We start from the raw sequence: 25,107 nt of genomic DNA, 5'->3' as shown, positions 1-25,107 counted from the left end.
ACAACGTCTAGAGAAAACAAGGTCCTACCATTTATGGACAATTTATCGAAAATCAGTTCCGGAATAGCCGGGCTATTATTTAATTTGTGTGCAGTGGCGTAGCAGTATTTAAGGGGCCAAACAGGACATGCCAATTTTTTCCACTAATATTAGCTGCATCGTAAAGAATCAATCAATCAATCAATCAATCAATCAATCAATCAATCAATCAATCAATCAATCAATCAATCAATCAATCAATCAATCAATCAATCAATCAATCAATCAATCAATCAATCAATCAATCAATCAATCAATCAATCAATCAATCAATCAATCACCACTGATCTACATCTAGGCCGCTCGCCCAGGTAGCAGATTCCCTATTAATTGATTACCAAGACTTTTCTTAAATTATTTCAAAGAATTTGGAATTTATTTTATCGAACATTTCCCTTGGTAAATTGTCCAACTCATTGGCTGAATGGTCAGCATTGAGGCATTCGGTTCTGACGGTCCCGGGTTCGATTTCCGGCCGAGTCGGGGATTCTAATCGCATCATTAATTCTTCTGACTCGGGGAATGGGTATTTGTGTTTGTCCCAACACCTTCTTCTTCATGTTCAGACAACGCACAACATCACCATTCCCCAGAGAAACACGCAATAGTGATCACATCCTTCCATTTATATGGTTGGCGTTAGGAAGGACATCCGGCCGTGAAACAGGGCCAAATCCACATGTGCGCCACAGTTCGCACCCGCCACCCCACAGTAGTGGGAAAAGGAGAAGAAGAAGAAGAAGAAGAAGAAGAATAAGAAGTTGTAAAAGAAGAAGATCTTCCTTGGTAAATTATTCCAGTCCCTAACTCCTCTTGTAATTCGGTACTTATCGTCGAGTTGGAAGTACTAAAGTGCCCTCATTTACCTAAAATTGACAGTACATATTATACTGAAACTGCGAATTCCATGAAGAATAACAATATCTGTCCAATATCTAGTCACTACAAAAGTTGCAGAAGCAGGTGGAGAGTATTGTTTTAAGGGGAGGTGCAACTAATCAGCGGAATACATAGGAAGATATTTGTAGAATGAGGGTATCGATTAAAAAAAGAGAAAGCCCACAAAGGACGTGCAAATGAAAGACTCCCTAGGCTTTGTAAACCTAATACAGTTGGGGCTGGAAAAGAACAAGAGTTGACCAAGGGAGATCAGATAGGAAAGATGAATGAATGTGAGGAGAATGGTACTTGCAATTGAAAGTAATGCCAAACTCAGCTTGGTGCGCAGTAGACACCAACTCACGCGTATAAAATTAGTTTAGGAGGTTCCATTTTTAGTCACCTCTTATGACAGTCAGAGAATACCGTGGAGGTATTCTACCGCCACTACCCACAAGAGATTAACACCAAATTGAAATCGCTCCTCTCCTCGATGACTGACAACGCTCGGAAATTTATATGTTAAAGGTTAAAAAAAAAAGCAAAGTCATCTCCGTACAGGCCATGAAGGCCCTTAGAGAGGTGGAAGGTAAAGGCTTCCACTATCCGTAATCTCGGCACTTGGTGGGGTACATTGGTTAGCTTTACGCTCGGCCGCCTTTGCCCCAGGAATTAACCTGGTACTCAATTTTGGTGAAGGCTGAGTGAACCTCAGGGCCATATGCACCTCCGGAAGTTGAAATATGGAAATCTCGTTTCTTAATTTTTTCGACTTCCTGACGGGGAATCGAACCCACGTCCTTCCGGGTGAACCGAGCACGCCTTTACCGCCTCGGCCAGGCAGCACCTTATCAGTTAAAAGTAGGAATGCAAAATGTAACTCGAATGTTCTTGGTTGTAATGTGGTGATTAAACATTTCTAGTCTAGCATATAAAATACAAAGTAATCGAACTCCCAGGCGCTTTTTCAATTGTATTCATTGAATGCTAACCAGTAAAGAACACTTTTCCACCTATTGATCCTATTCCGTGTATTTCAATTTATTTAGGAGATCACAAAGCACCGGGTGCTTTGTGGTGGTGTTGGTGGTGATGGTGGTGGTATTGGAGGTGATAATTTCTTTAAGGGGGAAATACAAGGAGATAGTCATTACCATCCTGCAATTCTGTTCTTTCTTTACGATTTGTTTTGCATCGCACCGACACAGATAGGCCTTATGGGGACGATGGGGTAGAGAAGGTTTAGGAGTGGGAAGGATGTGACCGTGGCCTTGATTAAGGTACACCCCAGCATTTGCCTGGAGTGAAAATGGAAAACCAGGGAAAACCATCTTCAGGGCTGTCGACAGTGGGGTTCGGACCCACCATCTCTCGGATGCAAGCTCACAGCTGCGCGCCCCTAACCGTATGGACAACTCGCCCGTTATCCCGCAATTCAGCACGGTCTTTAACATGACAGGAGAATGGACGGTCTTCCAACCAACGCCAGATTTACCATCAGTATTACGAGACTTCCGGAAAACGTACGACCCCAGCGTCGATGATCTCCAACAGGTAGCACTTGTTTTACCTGATAACATCTACCTCAATGAAGTAGATGTTCTACGCCAATGGTCAGCACCACGGGACCTACTGTAGACGTGTCAACTATTACGGATTTCGCCTCACTATTATAGCATTGCGGTCGAAAGGGAAATTATTACGGAAAAGCGACATTATCACAAAAATAATTTGCGATGGGAAGAAAGGAAAGTCCGCCTCTGTGGTGTAGTGGTTAGCGTGATTAGCTGCCACCCCCGGAGGCCCGGGTTCGATTCCCGGCTCTGCCACGAAATTTGAAAAGTGGTACGAGGGCTGGAACGGGGTCCACTCAGCCTCGGGAGGTCAACTAAGTAGAGGTGGGTTCGATTCCCACCTCAGCCATCCTCGAAGTGGTTTTCCGTGGTTTCCCACTTCTCCTCCAGGCGAATGCCGGGATGGTACCTAACTTAAGGCCACGGCCGCCCGCTTCCTTCCCTCTTCCTTGCCTATCCCTTCCAATCTTTCCCATCTCTCAACAAGGCCCCTGTTCAGCATAGCAGGTGAGGCCGCCTGGGCGAGGTACTGGTCATACTCCCCAGTTGTATCCCCCGACCAAGAGTCTGAAGCTCCAGGACACTGCCCTTGAGGCGGTAGAGGTGGGATCCGTCGCTAAGTCCGAGGGAAAAACCGAACCTGGAGGGTAAACAGATGATGATGATGATGATGAAGAAAGGAAAGAAGGAAAATTAAATTCTTTCGAGCATTGCTACTTAACCCTCCCCACTTCAGTGCTTGTGTGTTGGCAATGGTGCTATGATCGTTACTTTCTTTTGCTACTCGTCCGCCTCCGTAGCGTAACGGTTAGCATTATTAGCTGCCGTCCTTGGAGGCCCGGGTTCGATTCCCGGTACTGCCAGAAATTTAAGAATGGCAGGAGGGCTGGTATGTGGCTGAATGGTACATGCAGCTCACCTCCATTGGGTGTGTGACCGAAAAGAGCTGCACCACCTCGGGATGAGGACACGAGTTTAACTTTTATTTGCTACTCGTGAGTGTTGTGAAATTCATTGTGAATGAAGGGGATATTATCCACTATAAAACTTTAAATAATGTTGTATTTGCAGATTCAAGTGTACCTGACATTAACTCCCCGACAGAAAGAGTTTTCAGTGTTGATCGAAAAAATCAGAGGGAATTCAGGCTTACATTAAATATATCTACACTGGCATCGCTCAAGGTTCAGAAGGCGAAATTATCATCACAGTGGAATGATGCTTCAAGAAAACCCTTCCTGAAAAGAAGCTGCTGGGTGCGAAACGAGCTACAAAGAATATTTTATGATTGAACTAACTAATAATGTGTGCAGCTTTTATTGTGTAATATGTGTAGTACCGTTGCTAACTCACAAGCACTGTAATACTTTAGAATAGATTGCTGTCGGGAAGGACAAGGGGGTGTTGTTATCGAGAAGGAAGGAGAATGTTTTGGATTTGACTCGGAGATCTTCTGGAGGTTGGGAGGAAATTACCGAAAAACCCACTTCAAAGGTTGGCACATCTGAACTGGATGGTGTTGACCAGGGCCGCCATCCTCCCCATCCGGCATTCCGGAAATTCTGGCAATTCGGACGACCATCGCACCTGTTCGATGACGGCAGTGAGGTGGTAAATTCATCCGGCCTCTCCGCAGGAGAGTCACAGCAGATTCACACCATCTCGCTTAGGCTCCGTGTTTCTGCCTCGTCCCCGGCCAACCAGATATCTCTTCGTCGCCGTCAAGTTGCTGCATCCTGTGCCCTATTATGATGCTGGCTTGGGGAGGTGTGCAACGAGGGTCAAGATGCAGATGATGTTTGTTTCCAAATAATCTCCATACTATTTTTATGATTGAATATTGTTAATACATCAACATTAAACACCATGAGAAACAATACGTCTCCCTTGTTAATAGGATACTTACTGTACTTCAGTAAAGTTCACTCACCTGTCTCACAGTACTTTCCTGTGAAGCCCGCAGAACATACGCAAGACTCAGGTCGGACACAGGAACCTCCATTCTGGCATGGTCGCGAGCAGATGGCTGCAACAGGGAACACACTATAGGCACTGATTCACAATTAAATCACATTCTTATAAATAGGCACTACGATGTGGGAAATGGAAAAAGGAGAACCTTGAGGTATTGACGACGTTTACTAAGGACTAGCACAGGGGAGGGCAAACGTTGCACATTGCTTTCTGCTAAAATAGTAGCGTTACGAAGATGTTACAGAGTTTGGGAGAAAGGACGCGAGACGCTCGACTAAGTGATATGTTCCGAGCTGTCAGCGGAGAGATGATGTGTAATGACGTTAGCAGACGAATAAGTTTGAATGGTGTTTCTAAAAGTAGGAAAGATCAAAATATGAAGATAAAGTTGGAATTCAACAAGAGAGATGTTCAGTAACTTTTCAAATTCTTCATAATTATTTAATAAAGGACTAGGTAAACAACAGATGGGGAATCTGCCACCTGAGCGACTGGCCTAAATGCAGATCAGTAGTGAGTGATTGATCTTGATTGTGGAAAGAGAAGTGTGTGCACGGTGCTGCACGGCGACGCTGCATGCATGTAAAAGCACATCACCTAGCTCCTGGCGAAGATATCGTAGCAGCTGTTGTGTGGACGAGGTAGGCAAGTGGTGGTTCAAACGTTCTTGTGTTCACATTTCGAGATTTGAACACGTCGTCACGTTAAAGTGACTAAGAGGTTCAGTTACTCTTTACTTAAAAGGTACAACTCCTAACATTTTCTATGTGTCCGTATACTCGTTGGCCATCAGAAGCTTGGTTCCACGTATATACATTTACATTATGTTATTGTATGTTGGGTGTTCATCCCGAAGGCTGGTTTGATCCTCCGAAGCTCCGCTTTGACAGCTGTCATAGATAACCTAGGCGTCACTGAAGAAGCATACTAGGGAAATGAGGAAGTTTCCCGTTACTTTGTGAAAACTAATGAATCGAGGTTGCGAGTAAACTTTACAGACGTTAATCTACGTGGATGTTTGCGTGTGCAGAAATATTATCCTAGACTTTAAAGTTATTGTTTCTTCGACTAGTCAATAGCTATATGAAATGGTTCTTGATTAATGAAATTGTAATTTTGCAATGCTTTCTCTTGGTCCTACTCAGTACTTACTGACTGAAGCCTGATAGAAACAGGATCGACCGATGGCGGGCGGGGTTATAGTTTCAAAATTATGAAATGAAATGGCGCATGGCTTTTAGTGCCGGGATGTGTCCGAGAACTTCGGCTCGCCAGGTGCAGGTCTTTTGATTTGACTCCCGTAGGCGACCTGCGCGTTGGGATGAGGATGAAATGATGATGATGACACATACACTCAGCCCCCGTGCCAGGGGAATTAACAAATTATGGTTAAAATTCCCGACCCTGCCTGGAATCGAACCCGGGACCCCTGTGGCCAACGGCCAGCACGCTAACCATTTAGCCATGGAGCTGGACGTTACAAAATGATGGTAGAACATAATGAAAGTGCTTGTGCTTGTGTCAGTGTTATTATAAGGACACTGATACAAGGAAATTGTGTTGATATTCAGATTGCAGTACCGGTACACTACAGAATCTTACATTAAAGTACCGAACGAAAACAGTATAATCAATGTTGTCTAAATGGTTAGCGTGCTGGCCTTTGGTCACATGGGTCCTGGGTTCGATTCCCGGCAATGCTGGAAATTTTAACCATCACTGGTTAATTTCGCTAGCACGGGGGCTGGGTATATGTGTCGTTTTCACTCATCACGACGCGCAGGTCGCCTACGGGAGTCAAATCAAAAGACATGCACCTGGCGAGTCGAACAGGTTCTCGGACACTCCCGGCACTAAAAGCCATACGCCATTTCATTTCATCAAGGTGAATAGTTTTACGGGGAACGGTATGTTCAAATTTAAGTCTAAAATCCAACTTTCGCGGCTCCTTAAAAATAGATTCAAGAAATCTCTTGGTTTTACAATTATGTGTCTGTGAATGTTCAAAAGAGTCAACCCCTCGAATCTCTTTCCACTTGGTTATTATCAGTTTCAGTATATTTTCATTTATAAACATTCCATTGGGGGTCGGGTAACACCTCCCCCATTGTTTAATAGCGCATGGCCTCCCGAAAGGTCTATTGCGGGTCTTTCGAGTAGACGCTGTATTGGCGACCTACGCGTCTCTGGGGATGGGGCCCTACCTAAGATGAACATCTAGTCCCAAGCCAGAGGAATTAACCAATTAAAGTTAAAATCCCCGACCCAACTGAGAATAGAACCCGCGACCCCTTTGGAACAAAGGCAGGCATGCTAACCATTTAGCCAGGGAGCCGAATTCTGAAAGAAATGAACACGATAGAGGAAGAAGACGCTCTGGGGAAGGCTTTAAGAGGGAACACACTGGCAGAGCGGATAGCGATGTAGGAGGGTAAGTTGACCTTGATGGGGAAATGTGCGAGCCAATGACAACTGATCTGCACGTGTGCAGGAGCTGTGCACGGGTGCGAGATACTTGCCTACCCATGGCACCAGCATGTGCGAAAAGAATTACTCACTACCCGATAAACGTCACAGTGCTCACTGCAAGCTTTCAAAATATGTGTACCAGGATACTGAAGACTTTGAAAAAATTTATAGTGTTTGCAGTAAGGTGCTGAGTTGTAAAGGAACTCAGGCAGGCAGAAACCTAGGAAATGTGGGGGAGTTGACAAAGAATCGCTGAGCTATTTAAAAATCGTTCAGTGATCCAGGAACTATATTAAGCTATATTAAGATGACCCAGTATAATACTGGAACGAAAATACTCAACAACTCGTAGATATGTTGTTCATTAAACAAAAGTAAGAAGACAGGGAAACAAAGGCATTCAATAATTCAAAGAATCTGATGAGAATCTGAGGACTAGGACACTCAGCAATCAAAGATATATACAGTAATATCATTTGAAAGTGTGGCGTTAAGACAATCAGCAGTCAAAGATATGTGAAATTGGTTGAACACTGTGGTACTAAGATCTAAGAGGTGATTGATCCATCAATCCAGAGTCCTAGTTTATTGTGAGAAATGAAGATGTGAGATCTCAGCATTCGATTATCCAGCACGTATTGCAGTGATTATGATTAAGCAATAAATTCTAAATTCTACCTGCAATCAGAATTTAAATGTATGGTCTCATATTTACTGACTATGATACGGTGTAACCACAGTTAATAATAATAATAATAATAATAATAATAATAATAATAATAATAATAATAATAATAATAATAATAATAATAATAATAATACGGTCACTCCATGTGAGATTTGTGGTGGACAAAGCGGAGGCGGGACAGGTTTTTCTCCGTGTACTCCGGTTTTCCCTGTCATCTTTCATTCCAGCAACACTCTCCAATAACATTTCATTTCATCTGTCAGTCATTAATCATTGCCCCAGAGGAGTGCGACAAGCTTCGGCAGCCGGCACAATTCCTATCCTCGCCGCAAGATGGAGGCTTCATTCATTCCATCCCTGACCCGGTCACTGACTGGAAAACAGGTTGTAGGTTTTCATTTCAATAATAATAATAATAATAATAATAATAATAATAATAATAATAATAATAATAATAATAATAATAATAGCTTGACGACCATGACGACCTATGTAGTGTGGAAGGTAATGGCTTCCACTGTCCATAAGGTCGGTACTAAGTGAGACAGAGTGATTAGCTCTATGTCCGGTCACCTTTGTCCTCGGAAATTAACCTATTACTCATTTCTGTTTTAGGATGAGTGAATCCTGGCGTCAGATATTCCTTTCTAGATTTCTCGACTTCCAAATCAAAAAGTCAATATACGTCTCTCCAAGTGAATCGAGCACGCCTTTGTTACAAAGACTAGGCAGCCCTCCATTCCGTATTTCTATCAAGCTATTGTAAAGAATGACCCAAATTTACCTTAGGAGAATAAATATGGGGCTATTGAATAAGTCGAACAAGATAATATTAAAGTAAGTAGCTCTCATATTGTTCTCTGCTGTTACGGATTAACACTCGTACCTAGCTCGCTTATGATCTTTTGCTAGAAGACTTGGAGCAATTAATTGGAAGAAAATAATTCTATTATTCCCTGAAGGAGCCCTTGAAGTAACAACGATCTTGGCTTGAAGGAAAGGCGTGTCAAGCATCATAAATGCCTACACGTCACTTACGACTCATAATTAAGAATATGGGAACGTACATCTTCCACTTTACGATGGAGTTCCCTTTAAGGTCAACCAGCTTTGCTGTAACAAATAATTTACTGGCAGCTTGGCACAATGGTATTCGATGAGTTGAATGCCTCCTGACACTTCACGCCATAAGCGGAGAACTATAAACAAATGACGTCCATTCAGGAACTCGTTCAGTTTATTCTCTATGACTGACCTGCGCTGAAGTTGTTTCTACAGTACCGTTAAGAATTGGCAACGCTCTTCTTTTATTGTAAGTATGCACATTTTGAATATTCTGTCATTTCTGAATGTTGACGACATCATTATCCAGTTACTAGTGTTCAGTTTCTATCCTAAAAGGAGCTTTAATACCGTAGCTCGTATAATTTTATGGTTGAAATATGTTCTTGCTGTTGGTCAATCCTCCTAATGATATGTAATATATTGACCAAAACACGTTTTATACGACCTGTTACTCTTTAGTCCTGTATTAGTTTCCTACATCTTTATTTGTTTCTCTTAAATTTCAGTCGCGCTGAGCGGTTCAGACGGTTGAGGCGTTGGCCTCCTGACCCCAACTTGGTAGGTTAGATTCTGGCTCGGTCCGGTGCTATTTGAAGGTGCTCAAATACTTCAGTCTCGTGTCGGTAAACTCCTGTGGGTGGGAATGGTAGAATAACACCCACGGTATCCCATGCCTGTCGTAAGAGGCGACTAAAAGGGCCATAGGGACTAGGGGACGTGGGTTGGCGACCACGGGGCCCTCAGCTGAGTCATGGCATTGCTTCCACTTACATGTGCCAGACTCCTAACTTTCATAGTTGGCTTAACCATACGAAGGTTACAGAAATTGGAATACGGAAACCTTACTCAGTTGGCTTTGGAGTATATCACGATTGTCTTCTCCAGGTTCTTAAGTATAAAAGATCGTCGGTTTTCTGACAGCACGTTGCAAGACACCCAGAAACATCAACGGATGTTAAGGGTTCATACTTGACGCAAGTGAGATCTTCCTCTTCACAAGCGCGCACATCAAAAATTTCTCATTTCAGTATTTCACTTATCTTGCACATAATTTTATACCCCTGGTGTTTTCAAGCACCAGTTTCATTTTTCATTGAATTTTTCTCTCTTTTCAGATCTTTTTCTTTCTTTCTTAATCTGTTTACCCTCCAGGGTTGGTTTTCCCTCGGACTCAGCGAGGGATCCCACCTCTACAGCTTCAAGAGTAGTGTCTTGGAGCGTGAGACTTTGGGTCGGAGGATAAAACGGGGGAGGAGGGCCAGTACCTCGCAAGCCGGTCTCACCTGCTATGCTAAACAGGGGCCATGTGGGGAGGGGGTTGAGATTGGAAGGGATGATAGACTAAGGAAGAGGAAAAGAAGTGGCCACGGCCTTAAGTTTGGTACCAACCCGGCATTTGCCTGGAGGAGAAGTGGAAAACCACGGAAAACCACTTCGAGGATGACTGAGGTGGGAATCGAATCCCCTCTTCTCAGTTGACCTCTCGAGGCTGAGTGGACCCCGTTCCAGCCCTCGTACCACTTTTCGTATTCTTTTCAGATATGGTTCAAATACACTGACTGACAGAGCAAATGCAACACCAAGAAGGAGTGGTTCGAAAGGGATGAAAGTTGGGGAAAAAACAGAGACGGCACGGACGAATAATTGATGTTTATTTCAAACCGATATGCAGGTTACACAATGCGCACGGCATCGACTCAGTAGGATGTAGGACCACCGCGAGCGGCGATGCACGCAGAAACACGTCGAGGTACAGAGTCAATAAGAGTGCGGATGGTGTCCTGAGGGATGGTTCTCCATTCTCTGTCAACCATTTGCCACAGTTGGTCGTCCGTACGAGGCTGGGGCAGAGTTTGCAAACGGCGTCCAATGCGATCCCACACGTGTTCGATTGGTGAGAGATCCGGAGAGTACGCTGGCCACGGAAGCATCTGTACACCTCGTAGAGCCTGTTGGGAGATGCGAGCAGTGTGTGGGCGGGCATTATCCTGCTGAAACAGAGCAATGGGCAGCCCCTGAAGGTACGGGAGTGCCACCGGCCGCAGCACATGCTGCACGTAGCGGTGGGCATTTAACGTGCCTTGAATACGCACTAGAGGTGACGTGGAATCATACGCAATAGCGCCCCAAACCATGATGCCGCGTTGTCTAGCGGTAGGGTGCTCCACAGTTACTGCCGGATTTGACCTTTCTCCACGCCGACGCCACACTCGTCTGCGGTGACTATCACTGACAGAACAGAAGCGTGACTCATCGGAGAACACGACGTTCCGCCATTCCCTCATCCAAGTCGCTCTAGCCCGGCACCATGCCAGGCGTGCACGTCTATGCTGTGGAGTCAATGGTAGTCTTCTGAGCGGACGCCGGGAGTGCAGGCCTCCTTCAACCAATCGACGGGAAATTGTTCTGGTCGATATTGGAACAGTCAGGGTGTCTTGCACATGCTGAAGAATGGCGGTTGACGTGGCGTGCGGGGCAGCCACCGCTTGGCGGCGGATGCGCCGATCCTCGCGTGCTGACGTCACTCGGGCTGCGCCTGGACCCCTCGCACGTGCCACATGTCCCTACGCCAACCATCTTCGCCACAGGTGCTGCACCGTGGACACATCCCTATGAGTATCGGCTGCGATTTGACGAAGCGACCAACCTGCCCTTCTCAGCCCGATCACCATACCCCTCGTAAAGTCGTCTGTCTGCTGGAAATGCCTCCGTCGACGGCGGCCTGGCATTCTTAGCTATACACGTGTCCTGTGGCACACGACAACACGTTCTACAATGACTGTCGGCTGAGAAATCACGGTACGAAGTGGGCCATTCGCCAACGCCGTGTCCCATTTATCGTTCGCTACGTGCGCAGCATAGCGGCGCATTTCACATCATGAGCATACCTCAGTGACGTCAGTCTACCCTGCAATTGGCATAAAGTTCTGACCACTCCTTCTTGGTGTTGCATTTGCTCTGTCAGTCAGTGTATATGTATTCACTAGAGAAAACATGTTTAAGAAGTGTTGAATGAACTACTAATGATTCGAATTGAGAACGGGCAGTGAAGTTTAAAAAAAAGCCGTTAAGACCTAAAAAGGCTAAAAAAGGACCAATAAGCAAAAAAAGCCGGAAAAGGCCAAAAATGACAAATAAAATCCACCATTCTGGCCTACAGTGAGCAGGAATATATATTACGATGGGCCTCGTATTCGGATATTCGAGGATTTTTCCTTAACTTCCGAGCCCTAATGATTACCAAAAACAGAAATCACAGAACATATTTATTATGCAAATAGAATAATCATTCAAGCATGCTCCATGCAGGTTTAAATATAGAAGGGGCAATAGCCTTAACTCACTAAGCAAATTCCCTTCAGTACCTATTCCTTTTATATGGGGGCTAATCCGAACCTATTCTTTACAGAAAAACTCTTTACAATTAACAATGATAAAGACGTGAACACTATTTATTTGGCTAGTGGTTTAACGTCGCTCTAACACACAGAAGGTTTTCCGTGACGCAAGAACGGAAAAGGATTAGGATTGGGAAGATTAGAGGCCGTAGCCTTAAACAAAGTACAGACCAAATATTTACCTGGTGTAGAAATGAGAAGTCAATTACAATATTATCCTATGTGGGGGTGATGATACTTCATTAAAACTACAAAGTCAAAATAATTTTGTGACTATTTATAAGAACAATGAGGAATAACAGAAGATATAATACAAGACAGAGGAACTTGCATAAGACTGATAACAAATTTCAAGGGATTCCAGGAGAAAGAAAAGAGGAAAGGAAATCATATCTGGACAAAATATGGAGGAGGAAACAGTAAAGCGAAAGGATGAAGAACTATTGGAAGTCAAGAAAAGAAGGTTCAAGGTGAATGCATAGGGTTACTTTCTGTGGTCCTAACATGGCCAAAATCGAAAAGAATAAATAATAACAAGTAAATAGAGAATTAATTAAGTACATATTCAGTTTATTGGATACAAGTGCTAATCCCAGACTATATTTTCAAAAGAAATGAAAAGTTATAAGATCCCTGACAATAGTACTTCTTCTTTCTCCAAATTGTTATGCTGTTAGGTGCCGGAGTCCTTCAACCACCTTGCATAGGCCTATGTTTTCCTGTCTTCAGCGTGGCGACGCATTTCTGGTAATATATTTCCTCGTCTAGCAACAAGCCTCTCGGCATATTCCTGCCACTGCAGTTTTGGGCGTCATCCACCTTGTCTTCCCTCCAGTCGTGCCCTCATCACTGCCTTCGGATTCCTTACAGTTTCTATCTTACATACATGCCCATACCAGTAAAGCGTTCTCTTCTCGACTGACCGTAAAATCTCGTTAAAAGGAAACCTAGATCCACCTGGCTTGGGTGTTACTACCCTGTTTATGTGCTTGGTTACAGGTAAAGACTTCAAGAACCGCGACGGTGGATCTGGCAGAGGGTGCAACGCTTGTGTTTTAGGTAGATAAAGTAGTGGCTACGAAGTCCAGACACTCGCAGGAGATCAGGCATGCACAAATAGGACATGGGAGCGGTCAGGTGACACTATTTTCGATGTGTAGTGTGCATTTGGGAGCATCTAGTTGGGAGTGTTGTTGATTTGTGGCGTTGAAGTGAAGAGTATCGATTTCACCACTCTAAAGCATGTTTTCGAAATGTGATCAGTGTTCGTGGATGAAAATCGAGGTTTCCCATGGTAAAAATGCATCAGAATATTATCGAGGATTACGTGAAGCCTGTGACGAGAATGCATTGCTGTAAAGGACGGTTGCCCGATGGGCCAAGGTGTTCCGTGCGGATCGGAATGAGACTACGGATTTACACCGCACAAGTCAGCTGTCCATTTCTCAACATCTTGGAACATCCTCCGTACTTACCAGACATGAGTCCTAGTGGCTTCGACCTGGTTTCGAAGTTGAAGGAACCCCTGCGAGGCCGTGCAGTAGGACGCTCCGTCGCTGTCATCAACAGAGAACGCCTTACCAACGATCCTCAATGGCTTCGCGACATTTGGCAAAATGTGATAGACTTTATGGGTAACTACACTGAAGATATATCATTCAATTGTACTTGCTCGTTTATTAGTTTATTACACATTGCGTTAAATCAATATTGTCCTCGTAGCACAGGATCTGCTGCTGTGTTGTGGGAAGAAGAGGAATATTCGAAGACAAGGTAAGAAAATTCCAACATAAACTAGTAGAGATCGGATGGCACGTCGTAGAACCAAAATGCACACGAACGAGCTAGACTAAGCAAGGACGAAGGGGAGTGGGGGTATACCAAAGTGTTAACGGAGAGAGTGCGACAGTAAACTCGGCATTCTACTGCGAAATGAACACCTGGGCAATTTGTTACGGACTGAATTGACACCTACTCGACGGAATTGTGATAGTCGAGGAAAACCTAGTCCGTGCGCTAGTAAAACGACTTCTCGGCTGAGCTCTGGGTCAGTAGGCCCAAGAAAGAGTTCCTCTAACCGGCTAGCTCGGTAGGGCTAATCAACCACTAGGGCGAAATTTCTTATTGAGGGACATAAAACAAACAAACAAACAAACAAACACACACACACACACACACACACACACACACACACACACACACACACACAGAGAGAGAGAGAGTGGAACAGATAAACAGGAAAAACTTTGGCGAAGAAAGGAAGATGATTTCTTTTGTGGCTTTCATTCCGTACTCTGAAGGGGCCACTTAGACGGTAACAGATCTCAGGATCTCTGAACTTCGGAGCGTGGGTTGGCGACCACGGGGCCCTTAGCTGAGTCCTGGCATTGCTTCCACTTACTTGTGCCAGGCTCCCCACGTTCATCTATCCTATCCGACCTTTCTTGGTCAACTCTTGTTCTTTTCCGACCCCGACGCTATTAGGTTTGCGAGGGCCAGGGAGTCTTTCATTTTCACGCCCTTTGTGGCCCTTGTCTTCCTTTGGCCGATATCTTCATCTTTCGAAGTGTCGGATCCCTTCCATTTCTTCTCTCTGATTAGTGTTATATAGAGGATGGTTGCCCAGTTGTACTTCCTCTTAAAACAATAATCACCACCACCACCACCACCACCACCACCGGTAACACCCTCTCTGACCAGGAGATGTATAGGCCTAGTGATTTTCAGCGCAATGAAGGGCAAAAGAAAAGGAATTGGCTGTGGCATTTGCGTGGAAAAGAGAGTGGGAAACAACAGAAAACCATTATCAGGACAGCCGACGGGGGAGTATTGAACCAACCGCCTTCCGAATGCAGAGCAGTTAAGCCGTAGTCACTCCATTCGGATTTTCGGTACGTACGTGGACCGTAACGTCACCTACAGGGGACAAGTTCAATCTCAATTAACATGCCATAGGAGCCCATCCCGTTCTCCTGACCAGTTACATTTACAGAGTAGTCCACTCGCGTGATGTTTAATAGGACAAAACGCTGCTAGGACAACAATGAACTGATAGCTCATTCCTCTGACTGCCGGACGCAAATCGTATGCCTAAAGAAGGGCGAAAAAATGCATGGGGAATACCAACTGATACCAGATCAAGATAATGAAATGTTGCCAACTGTAGAAATGCAGAACCCTCTGTAAGCTGCCGAAAAAAGAAGCTGCTTTAGTTCTGTCTCAGGGGGCACCATAGTATGACATCACTGCCGTTATAACTAGGTTTCCCAAGCTTGAATTTAAACTTCCAACATACTGTATTGTAACCGTTAGGGCTTTAATCGTCGCACCAAATTAAGTATGAACCAGCTCTGAACACAACAGGCGACAAAATGGAACTGGCCCCGTTAGTTGGGCAACAAATGAGGCTTACTCTGGGTATAATTAGGGCAATATTATTTAACTTGGTTTCACAAACAGATGTACAGATGGAACATTTGGATGAGAACCGCCAGAAGTCACTTACCAGGCTTGAAGTCTCATCCTCCCTACTTTCATAAGATCACCGGCTGAATTCGTAGAGCAATATGGGTAATGGAATGTTCGATAAAGAAATAAAATAGGCACTATCTAAAATAATAAAAGAAGGATTCTATAATATGAGAGGAATATGCTAATATTTGTTAAATGAGTAGAATCTCCGTTCAAGTATATATTCTAAACATTTTTATTTATACTGATGTGAACCACACAAATAATGTTCTATCTCAACATATGAGCAAAGAAACAATTAAACTGACACAATTATATACATTATATGCCTTCTTTTCTTGAAATTGTCTTGGCATATTAATTCTTGACGTGCATCAATTAAATCGATCAGCATACACTGATAAATGAGTTATTTATTTTATAAAAATGGATATTGAATGGTATCCTTTATTTATTAAACTCTCGTCACAAATGGATATTAAATATTGTTCCGGTACCGGGGATCGAACTCGAGCCTCCTGGGTAAGAACCAGGTATCCTTTATTTGTTAGTCATGATTTGGATAGAGAGAAAAAAAATTATAACACAATATAAGCACATATGTTATACACACGAGATTGTATTGCCGAGTATCGAACATGTGATCCATTTGACCACGACAAATGTATATTTACATTGAACACTTACGATGAACATACACGCTGAACATATATGTGCGTATCCTGGGTTTACCTAACAAATTATATATTTAAAGAAAAATCAGTCAAAGCTGGAATCAAACCCATCACCATATCACTTTGGGAAATAATAAAACACACAGAAACATATATATAAAAATATCAAATATATTTACACAACACATCTTGAAGATATGGCTTAACCAAGCCATAATATCTGGTTAAATCTTCGCTCCAGCATCATTCGAACCAACAGGCTTCGGCTTCCAAGGTAAAAATTTTTGGACTCCAATCAGAGGCTAAATTAATGCTTAGCACGAGAAGGGATCTATCCTTCACAAAATCCGGAAATTATCCGTGTTACTCGCAACGTATAATTATAATAGGATTGAGACTACTTCGGTGAATGAAAAGAGCTTGGACCACTAACATCGTTTTGCTGGAGACTGCAAAGTTTGCTCGGCCTACGGTCGACCAGCATATACCTGTCAATCACAATAACAGCTGTGACTAGTCCTGGGTTGTGGATACCATAAATCGTCCGTCACCCCTTCCTTTCATTTTCCTTACATATCAACCCGGCTTATTGTCAAGTATGCACTCACTTGAAAGCCATTATTTCTTATTACTCGTTATCTGGCTATATATTCAGCCCAATTTAATATCTCACAACAGCTATAATTATTTATTCTTCCTTATCACTCCAACAACAAAACATGTTACAGCTTCGCCTTCTCATGTCTTGGCATCGTATCTCAATCCGGTTATTTAATTCACAGAGAAAACCCCATTATTTCAGGTTATTTTATTCTCACAATTTCATGTATAATTATAAATTAATTACACCTCGGTTTGGATCAACTCCAATGATTATCTAATATTATCCGGGATTACAAATACCCGAATCTCATACGTATCATTTATATCCAAACTACTCTGAATATCTTAACCAGACGAAGAAATATAAATCTAGCTAACTTGCCGTTCTTCCCAAAGATAGTTCATATAAGCTAAGAACTTTGAAGTCTATATAATAATTCATGCAAATGAATTTTTGTTAAATATCAATGATTATCTTAAAAATCACTTGATTTATTATTATTTATTTAGCGTATGGCTTATACAGACATAATCAGTAATATACATATATACATATTTACAGCTGAGAAACAAAGCAACTTGTGCTTCACAATTGAATGTCTAATTCTTCGATCCAGCGTGCAGCATCCGGAGTTAGCAGCAGGAAGTCATCCTCATCACCGTGATAGGCTCGAATCCTACATTCCCTGACGATATGACGAACAGTCTGGTGTGGAGCTCCGCAGTCACAGTCTGGGTTAGGTAGCTTTTTCCACTTATGGAGAGCGGCTCTGCACCGACCATGTCCTGTTCTGATTCTATTCAGGGCAGTCCAGGTCTTGCGTGGTAGGTGGGATCCACTTGGAAGTCTGGGACCTGAGAAGAAGGTATGAAGGCGCACATCCGTTGCTGCTTCCCATCTACTTTTCCACTCATCAAGAGATTTAAAATCTTTAGCATCCATGTTAGAGGCATCACGCAGAGTTGGATGGCGTGATTTTAGTCTGTTAAGATTCAGAAGTGGCAGGTCACTATTCACGGGTAGACTAGGATTTCTTGAGATCTTGTGAAATTCCTTCATAAGGGCATTAGATCGGCGTAGATCAGGTGGCATTATACCAGTTAGCAGTGGAAGCCAATGAACTGGAGTAGATGTGATTGCGCCAGATATGATGCGCATTGTGGTATTAAGCTGGGTGTCAACAAGCCTTGTATGATGACTGTTCATCCAAACAGGTGCACAATACTCTTTCCCAGTCATACGCGCATAATGTTCCCTACATATTTAATATTTAATTATGACATTATAATATTTACAAATATTATTATTACTGACATGCATCTCTCGTGTTTAGGGTATATAAAAGTATGTACTTAACACTTGGTAAGTAAGGCTTGCTGTCATCTAGGGTACATCTTAGATCTTTACACGAGCATGATGAATATTCTTGTTCCTAGTAGTCCTTGCTTCTTCTTCATACGACGATCCATGACTCGAACTGCTGTTTTCTCAGTTGAATTTCGGGACGATCCTTGTAAAGCTGATTGCAGGCACTCAGGCGCGACTCTTGTAGGCTCCGAGTCTTGGGTTCGACGACCACTCACGAACATACAGAAAAATGAAGAATAAGTAACAAGATCCACTCTTAAGTTCAAACAGATTAACGCAAGTAGTGATAAGTTGTAAAATCACTGTTCATTCCCTGACCGTCACACAGACTATCACAACGAATGTCCCTGGAGGATGCGAATATTAATTTTGTCAAGAACAGTTATTTAATTTTTGCTAAATGTCACTCGTTCTTAAATGCTCAGGAGCGGTGATAATTAGCCCCTGCATATATTAATTAACTGTCTCACCACGCTAAATAACCTGAAGCGTTAGCCCTCCGTTGGTGATTGCACCATAAGTCATAATTAACTATCTTCGACGATTGTGATGTTAAAATGCCAAATTAAGGCTTCTATTCGGCAATTATGTACATTAACTCGTACCACACGACTTATTCCGTAAATATATTTACATCACATTGATGTGTTTCTTCAATGGCACAACACTTTGTACACTGATATCCAAATCACTGATATCCAAGTTCCACTTCTACAGTAATATGTTGGGTTGCCACTACACAGACGATAATGAGGTAACGTGTTACCACTGCCGGTACACGGATGAGAATGAGATACAGTGTCTGGGTCTTGGATATATTTATAGCCTACGGGCAAAATAGTCAGGGGGGAGGTGAATTATGTCCCTGTTGGAAATGACAGTCCGGTAATCGAAGTCTTTGAACGACGTGATAACAATCGAATTAAAGCTTATAACCTCTACTTTCTACTGAACATATATGAAACCAAAGCGATCAGTAGGTTATTCATAATTTTAAAATCGTCCTTTTGGAAGATTACGCGTCATGTTTCATCATGCAATATCTCCCACCTTTTTCCACATGTTGTCAGATTTCAGTAGTCGCCTTTGATCTGCGTACTACTGTATGATAGGCGTCATTATTGATCCATTAATAAAGTATTGTATTTATATGCATTGACAGTCAGCATAAAATAAATTGGTTCGAATGGGACCCGTTTCATAAATTTAGAAAAATTATCTCATATAGAATTATTATTCTTCTTCCTCTTTTTCGTAAATTATGGTGAAGTGGTACTAATGAATGCAGTGTTGAATTTATAGTGGGCATTTATTTTTCAAAAGTTAACGCACCTTAATTCGGCCCGGTCTCCAAAAACCTCCATCACCGTGTGTAGCTTTATCTTCTCTTCTCGCTCGCTCGGAAAGAGAGCGCGGTTTCAAGGTTAGCAATACTGCGTGGCCCTCTTCTCATTACAGCGTAGGAAAAATGCTCCTTCCGGACTGGCGCGTCGCGGATCATACTCCGGTTTGATATACAGAATGCTAACTACTGCATTACATGTCACAGGATGTTACGGAAAACGGCATATATAATTAGCCAGACCTCCTAACATCTCCATGGCATGATGGTGAACGGTCACAGTATGAATCATAAATATAATAAGCTCAAAATGTTAGTAATGCGTCGAATAAGATAATCCAATTAAAGGGGTTGAAGATGAAGGTAGAGTTACGATTCAAAAAAGAAGATAGTATATGAACAGGAGTGTTATATAGCAGGACCATTGTTAGACCATATGGGCATATTTTTTAATTTTACGCACCGTAACACGTACCATAATTCTAGTGAAAGAAATTGAAGATCTAAATCATGTATGAACATTTACTAGTTCATGAACTCAGTATTCGGGAGATAGTAGGTTCGAACCCCACTGTCGGCAGCCCTGAAAATGGTTTTCCGTGGTTTCCCATTTTCACACCAGGCAAATGCTGGGGCTGTACCTTAATTAAGGCCACGGCCGCTTCCTACCCACTCCTAGCCCTTCCCTGTCCCACCGTCGCCATAAGACCTATCTGAGTCGGTGCGACGTAAAGCAACTAGCAAAAAAAAAAAAAAAAAAAAAAATTCATGAACCATAAGTGGTCCTCGACCTTCGCGTTCTGCGAGAGATCAATGCCATTCATCCGCCATTCTTTCGTATCGTGAATCTGAATAAGAGTTATTGGCGGACAGTGGCGCAGTTTCAGTTGGAAAGTCGTCATAGCACATTCAAACCAAACCAAACTGCATGGCGCAACAGCTCCAAGGGGTCGTGGCCTACCAACCGCCCGCTGCTGAGGCCGAAGGCCTGCAGATTACGAAATGTCGTGTGGTCGGCACGACGAATCCTCTCAGCCGTTATCCTTGGCTTTCTAGACCGGGGCCGCTATCTCACTATCAATAGCTTCTGAACTGTAATCACTGAGTAGACTTTTTTTACTATTTGTTTTACGCCGTACCGACGCAGATAGGTTTTATGGCGACGATAGGAAAAGAAAGGGCTAGGAGTTTGAAGGAAGCGGCCGTGGTCTTAATTAAGGTACAGCGCCAGCATTTGCCTGATGTGATAATAGGAAACCACGTAAAACCATCTCCAGGGCTGCCGACAGTGGGATTTGAATCCACCATCTCCCGAATATAAGTTCGCAGCTGCGCGCCTCTAGCCATACGGACAAGTCGCTCGGTATGAGTAGACCCCGAATCAGCCCTCAGATTCAGGTAAAAATTCCCTGATCTGGCCGGGAATCAAACCCGGGTCTTTCAGGTAAGAGGCAGGCACGTTACCCCTACACCGCGTGACCGGCCATGGCACATTCAAACCCAATGAAATCAGCGTATACATTTTTAGATATTTTCAAGCATTTGTCAGTTGCTAAGCGCATGAAATTAAAATTAATTGCAGCTAAAATGTTGGGTATGTTTACACTCATCTGTTTGTGTGAGCAAATATTTTCACCTCCAGCTACTGTATATCCTTATTTATAGTATAATCATTGACGATGGAGTATCAGCACCTTAAAAATTCCGAGTGTAGAGGCGCGCGGCTGTGAGCTTGCATTCGGGAGATAGTAGGTTCGAATCCCACTATCGGCAGCCCTGAAAATGGTTTTCCGTGGTTTCCCATTTTCACACCAGGCAAATGCTGGGGCTGTACCTTAATTAAGGCCACGGCCGCTTCCTTCCAACTCCTAGGCCTTTCCTATCCCATCGTCGCCATAAGACCTATCTGTGTCGGTGCGACGTAAAGCAACTAGCAAATAAAAAAAAAAAAAAATCCGAAGCCACTCAGATACTATTGATATCGCGATTGTAGAATCACCCTACACTGCCGTTAGCATTGTGGAAGTCCATGCAGGTGCTTTCTCCAAAAGCTGAAAAAAATATGTTTGCACGCTGCTCTTAAAAATCCATGTTTCTTACCGGTTCACTGTTCACGCCCGAAGACATTCTGTACACGGAAGGAGGTATGGTAGGCTGCATTTCAGACACTGTCACTTGAACAACTACTTGTTCACGGTTTTCCCCGGAGAGGTGGTGGGGGTTGCGGTGAGGGGGTGTGTGCAGTTGGGGGGTGGGGGTGGGGGGTACGCAGGCTGCAAACTTTTGGTTCCTAATCCTACACATCATGTTCCTATGATAGAGCAATGCTAGTCACCTCTTAAATCTTGCATAATAAACATATCCTGTGAATATCAGGGGATTATCGCGAATGCCTCATGATGTTTGCATGTTTATGAACACCAGAGTAGTTCACGTGAATGGGCGGACGATGCTGTAGATGGAGATGATATTTGATTTCATGGACAAGAGAATGGGATTGTCTACCCCTCCTTCCAGGACAGTGGTATGCACGAAGTTTTACTTTCACCCTCACTTTTATCCTTTCTTGTGGGATAAGCAGAGGCACTGAAATTCAGTTTCGATATTGGTCTAGGCTGTAAGTGCTGGATACCTTTCCACTCGCCACACACTGGTTCTGTTGTATAGATGAAAACGGGTCACCCTCCAAGAAGTATAGTAGGACATTTCGTACCTTAAATGTAATAACCGGAAGTTTAAGACATTTATTCCACTGGGTGATGAGGCCGTGGATCCCATTCTTAAAAATTCTGGTGGGCTGTCGATGGAACTACATCTGTACCCAGATCCACATGTCGTCGTCCAATGAAAACCGGTAAGCATGGGGCCATAATCAATGCACAGTGCTATGAAGACACTTTACAGAAACTGAGGTGCGCCTTAAGGTGTAAACGCCCGAACATGCTATTGAACGGAATTATCCTTTACATGACAATGCCCACCCCCACATTTCCAACTCTGTGAGGAATAAGTTTGGGGGATTTGGGTGAGAAACTCTTCTGCAATCTCTCTACAACCCAAATCTGTTTCTCCATGCGTTTTTCACATCTTTGGGGAGTTGAAGAAAGGCATTTGTGGACATTCGCGTCGGACGACGATGTGTGTGGCTGGATTTTTCGACCAATCAATCAATCAATCAATCAATCAATCAATCAATCAATCAATCAATCAATCAATCAATCAATCAATCAATCAATCAATCAATCAATCAATCAATCAATCAATCAATCAATCAATCAATCAATCAATCAATCAATCAATCAATCAATCAATCAATCAATCAATCAATCAATCAATCAATCAATCAATCAATCAATCAATCAATCAATCAATCAATCACCCGGGTGGCAGATTCCGTATCAGTTGTTTACCTAGCTTTTTCTTTTAAAAAATTCAAATAAATTTTACATTTATCGAACATTTCCCTTGATTATTTATTCCAATCCCTTACGCCTTGTCTACAAATGAATATTTGCCCCAATTTATCCTCTTGAATTCCAGCTTTATCTTCAGATCTTTCGTACTTTAAAAAGCTCTGCTCAAGCTTATTCGTCTACTTATGTCATTCCACGCCAACTCTCCACTGACAGCACGAAACATACTACATATTCGAGCATCTCGTCTCCTTACTCCCAAGTCTTACTAGCCCAAAGTTTGCAACATTTTCATAACACTACTGTTTTGTCGAAAATCACCCAGAACAAATCGTGCTGCTTTCCTTGCAATGCTTTCCAGTTCTCGTATCAAGCACCGGTACTCCTGGTGATGGTCCCATACACTGGAACCATACTCTAAATGCGGTCTTACCAGAGACTTTACGCCCTCTCTTTTACATCCTTTCTGCGGATGACGTTATTATGTATGGAGTAATAAGTAAGTTACAGAATAGTGAGCGACTGCAAAAAATCTCGACAAAGTTGAGAGATAGGCAGCAGAAAATGGTATGATGATTAATGGGTTGAAAAGTCAGGTTGTAAGTTTCAAAAAGAGGGGAAGTCCTCTGAGTTTTAGTTAATGTTGATGAACAGACAGTAACACAAAGGAATCATTGTAAGCACCTCGGTGTTAATATAAGGACAGGATGCAATCCAATGCCAACTACCTTTGTACAAATTATATCTTGTGCTTGAATGTTCTTAGACTTCTTTTAGTCTATTTTACAGCTCATTATATTTCATGTGTTTCACTTCTAAGCATATTGCATGATTTCTTCCTTACCTTTTCGACAGCCATGTTGGTGCTTTGGATATTGTGACCATCCAGGACAGCAGACGAACGAGGTCTGCTTCTTCATTTGAGTGGTGTAGACAGTGCGGTACGCCTTATGGTACACCGTCCTGCAACAAGTAACATACATACATGCATTCATACATACATACTGAACCCATGATTTTGTGCCCTAAGAACATCATGCATAAATTGACAATTCATTTAGAAGTTCGATTCTTGATAGCATGGATTTGACACGTGACGAGGGGGTGATTACCTTCGGTCCCACGCTCTGGGATATGTGACGTCAGACGCACGTGTCAACGGCGGAAGAATCTCAAGTCATTTTTGTGAACTATTTCAAAGCGCGTGTACATGGCGTGCCCCAAGCCAAGTCAAAAAAATATAGTGCCTATCAAAGGAGGTCAATTATCCCACAAATCGAACCCGTATAAATTTTAAATGTCCATGAACACTACCGCCAGAAATGTAGCAAGTATGTAGTCACTTTCAAAACTCTTGTAATTACAGTTTAGTTAAGTCAGAAAATTTATAGAAATTTTCTTGGCGGCAAAGGGAGATACCCGAAGAGAGGGGGTAACTGGTATAAATATGAAGGGACGCCATGACGAAGCCTCCTTCTCCGGCATTTATGGTACGAAGCGGACGAAAAACTGTTGAGCTGCTCTGTGAAATCAAACAACAAAAGTAGACTAAGTTCAACTGCAGATTTTAGCCATTGTGGCTGGGGCCTTGACTCCATGTGGAGATAGTTTCTTGAGTGGAAATAATTGTACCAGATAGGGTGGTCAAAGTACTGAATAAATTCTCATGTGATCAAGTAATTCGTGTGCGGAAGTAATTACAGTCCATCGTGTGCGATCAAAAAAAGTGAAGGGCATTTCTTTTTTTATGCTTTATTCCAGGAAACCTGAAGAAATATAATAATGATCTGTAAAACCATGAATGTAAAAATGAGCCCTATGACGAACACTGGTGTGACTACATGAGGTAATGTGACTTTCCATGTTACTACCTATTATATCTTGTTTCATGATCTCTAAAAGTGTACTTGAATGGGGATGTACGACGCAGTGATCACCCCTATTAAGTTTTTGTAAATGTTAGAATACGACTAAAAGAGTCATTTGTTATATTTTCCACTTGGATAAATTTTTGAAGTCTTGCGAGTGTCGTATGATGTTGTAAAAAAAGGTGATTTAATAAGGTTTCGAAGTGATATCACGTCCAGTATAGATCGTCATTTCCGTGTATTTATTGCCTATATTTTGTGATGTTAAATTAAGATGTTCA

General features: G+C 42.8%; 1 protein-coding gene across 1 annotated transcript in view; it reads right to left on the bottom strand.

Moving 5' to 3' along the window:
* Positions 1 to 25,107, bottom strand: part of slow (slowdown) — a 665,232-nt gene that overhangs the window by 100,940 nt on the left and 539,185 nt on the right. Inside the window, exons 3-4 of the mRNA XM_067146546.2 lie at positions 23,803 to 23,921; positions 4,423 to 4,518 (exon numbers count right to left, since the gene is read on the bottom strand). Coding sequence (XP_067002647.2) covers positions 4,423 to 4,518; positions 23,803 to 23,921 — 215 coding nt within the window. The remainder of the gene's footprint in view (positions 1 to 4,422; positions 4,519 to 23,802; positions 23,922 to 25,107) is intronic.

This window comes from Anabrus simplex, chromosome 4, assembly GCF_040414725.1.
Source record: "Anabrus simplex isolate iqAnaSimp1 chromosome 4, ASM4041472v1, whole genome shotgun sequence".
NCBI lineage: Eukaryota > Metazoa > Arthropoda > Insecta > Orthoptera > Tettigoniidae > Anabrus > Anabrus simplex.
The sequence above is the reverse complement of the archived record's forward strand: the minus strand, read 5'-3'. Positions and strand labels throughout refer to the sequence as shown.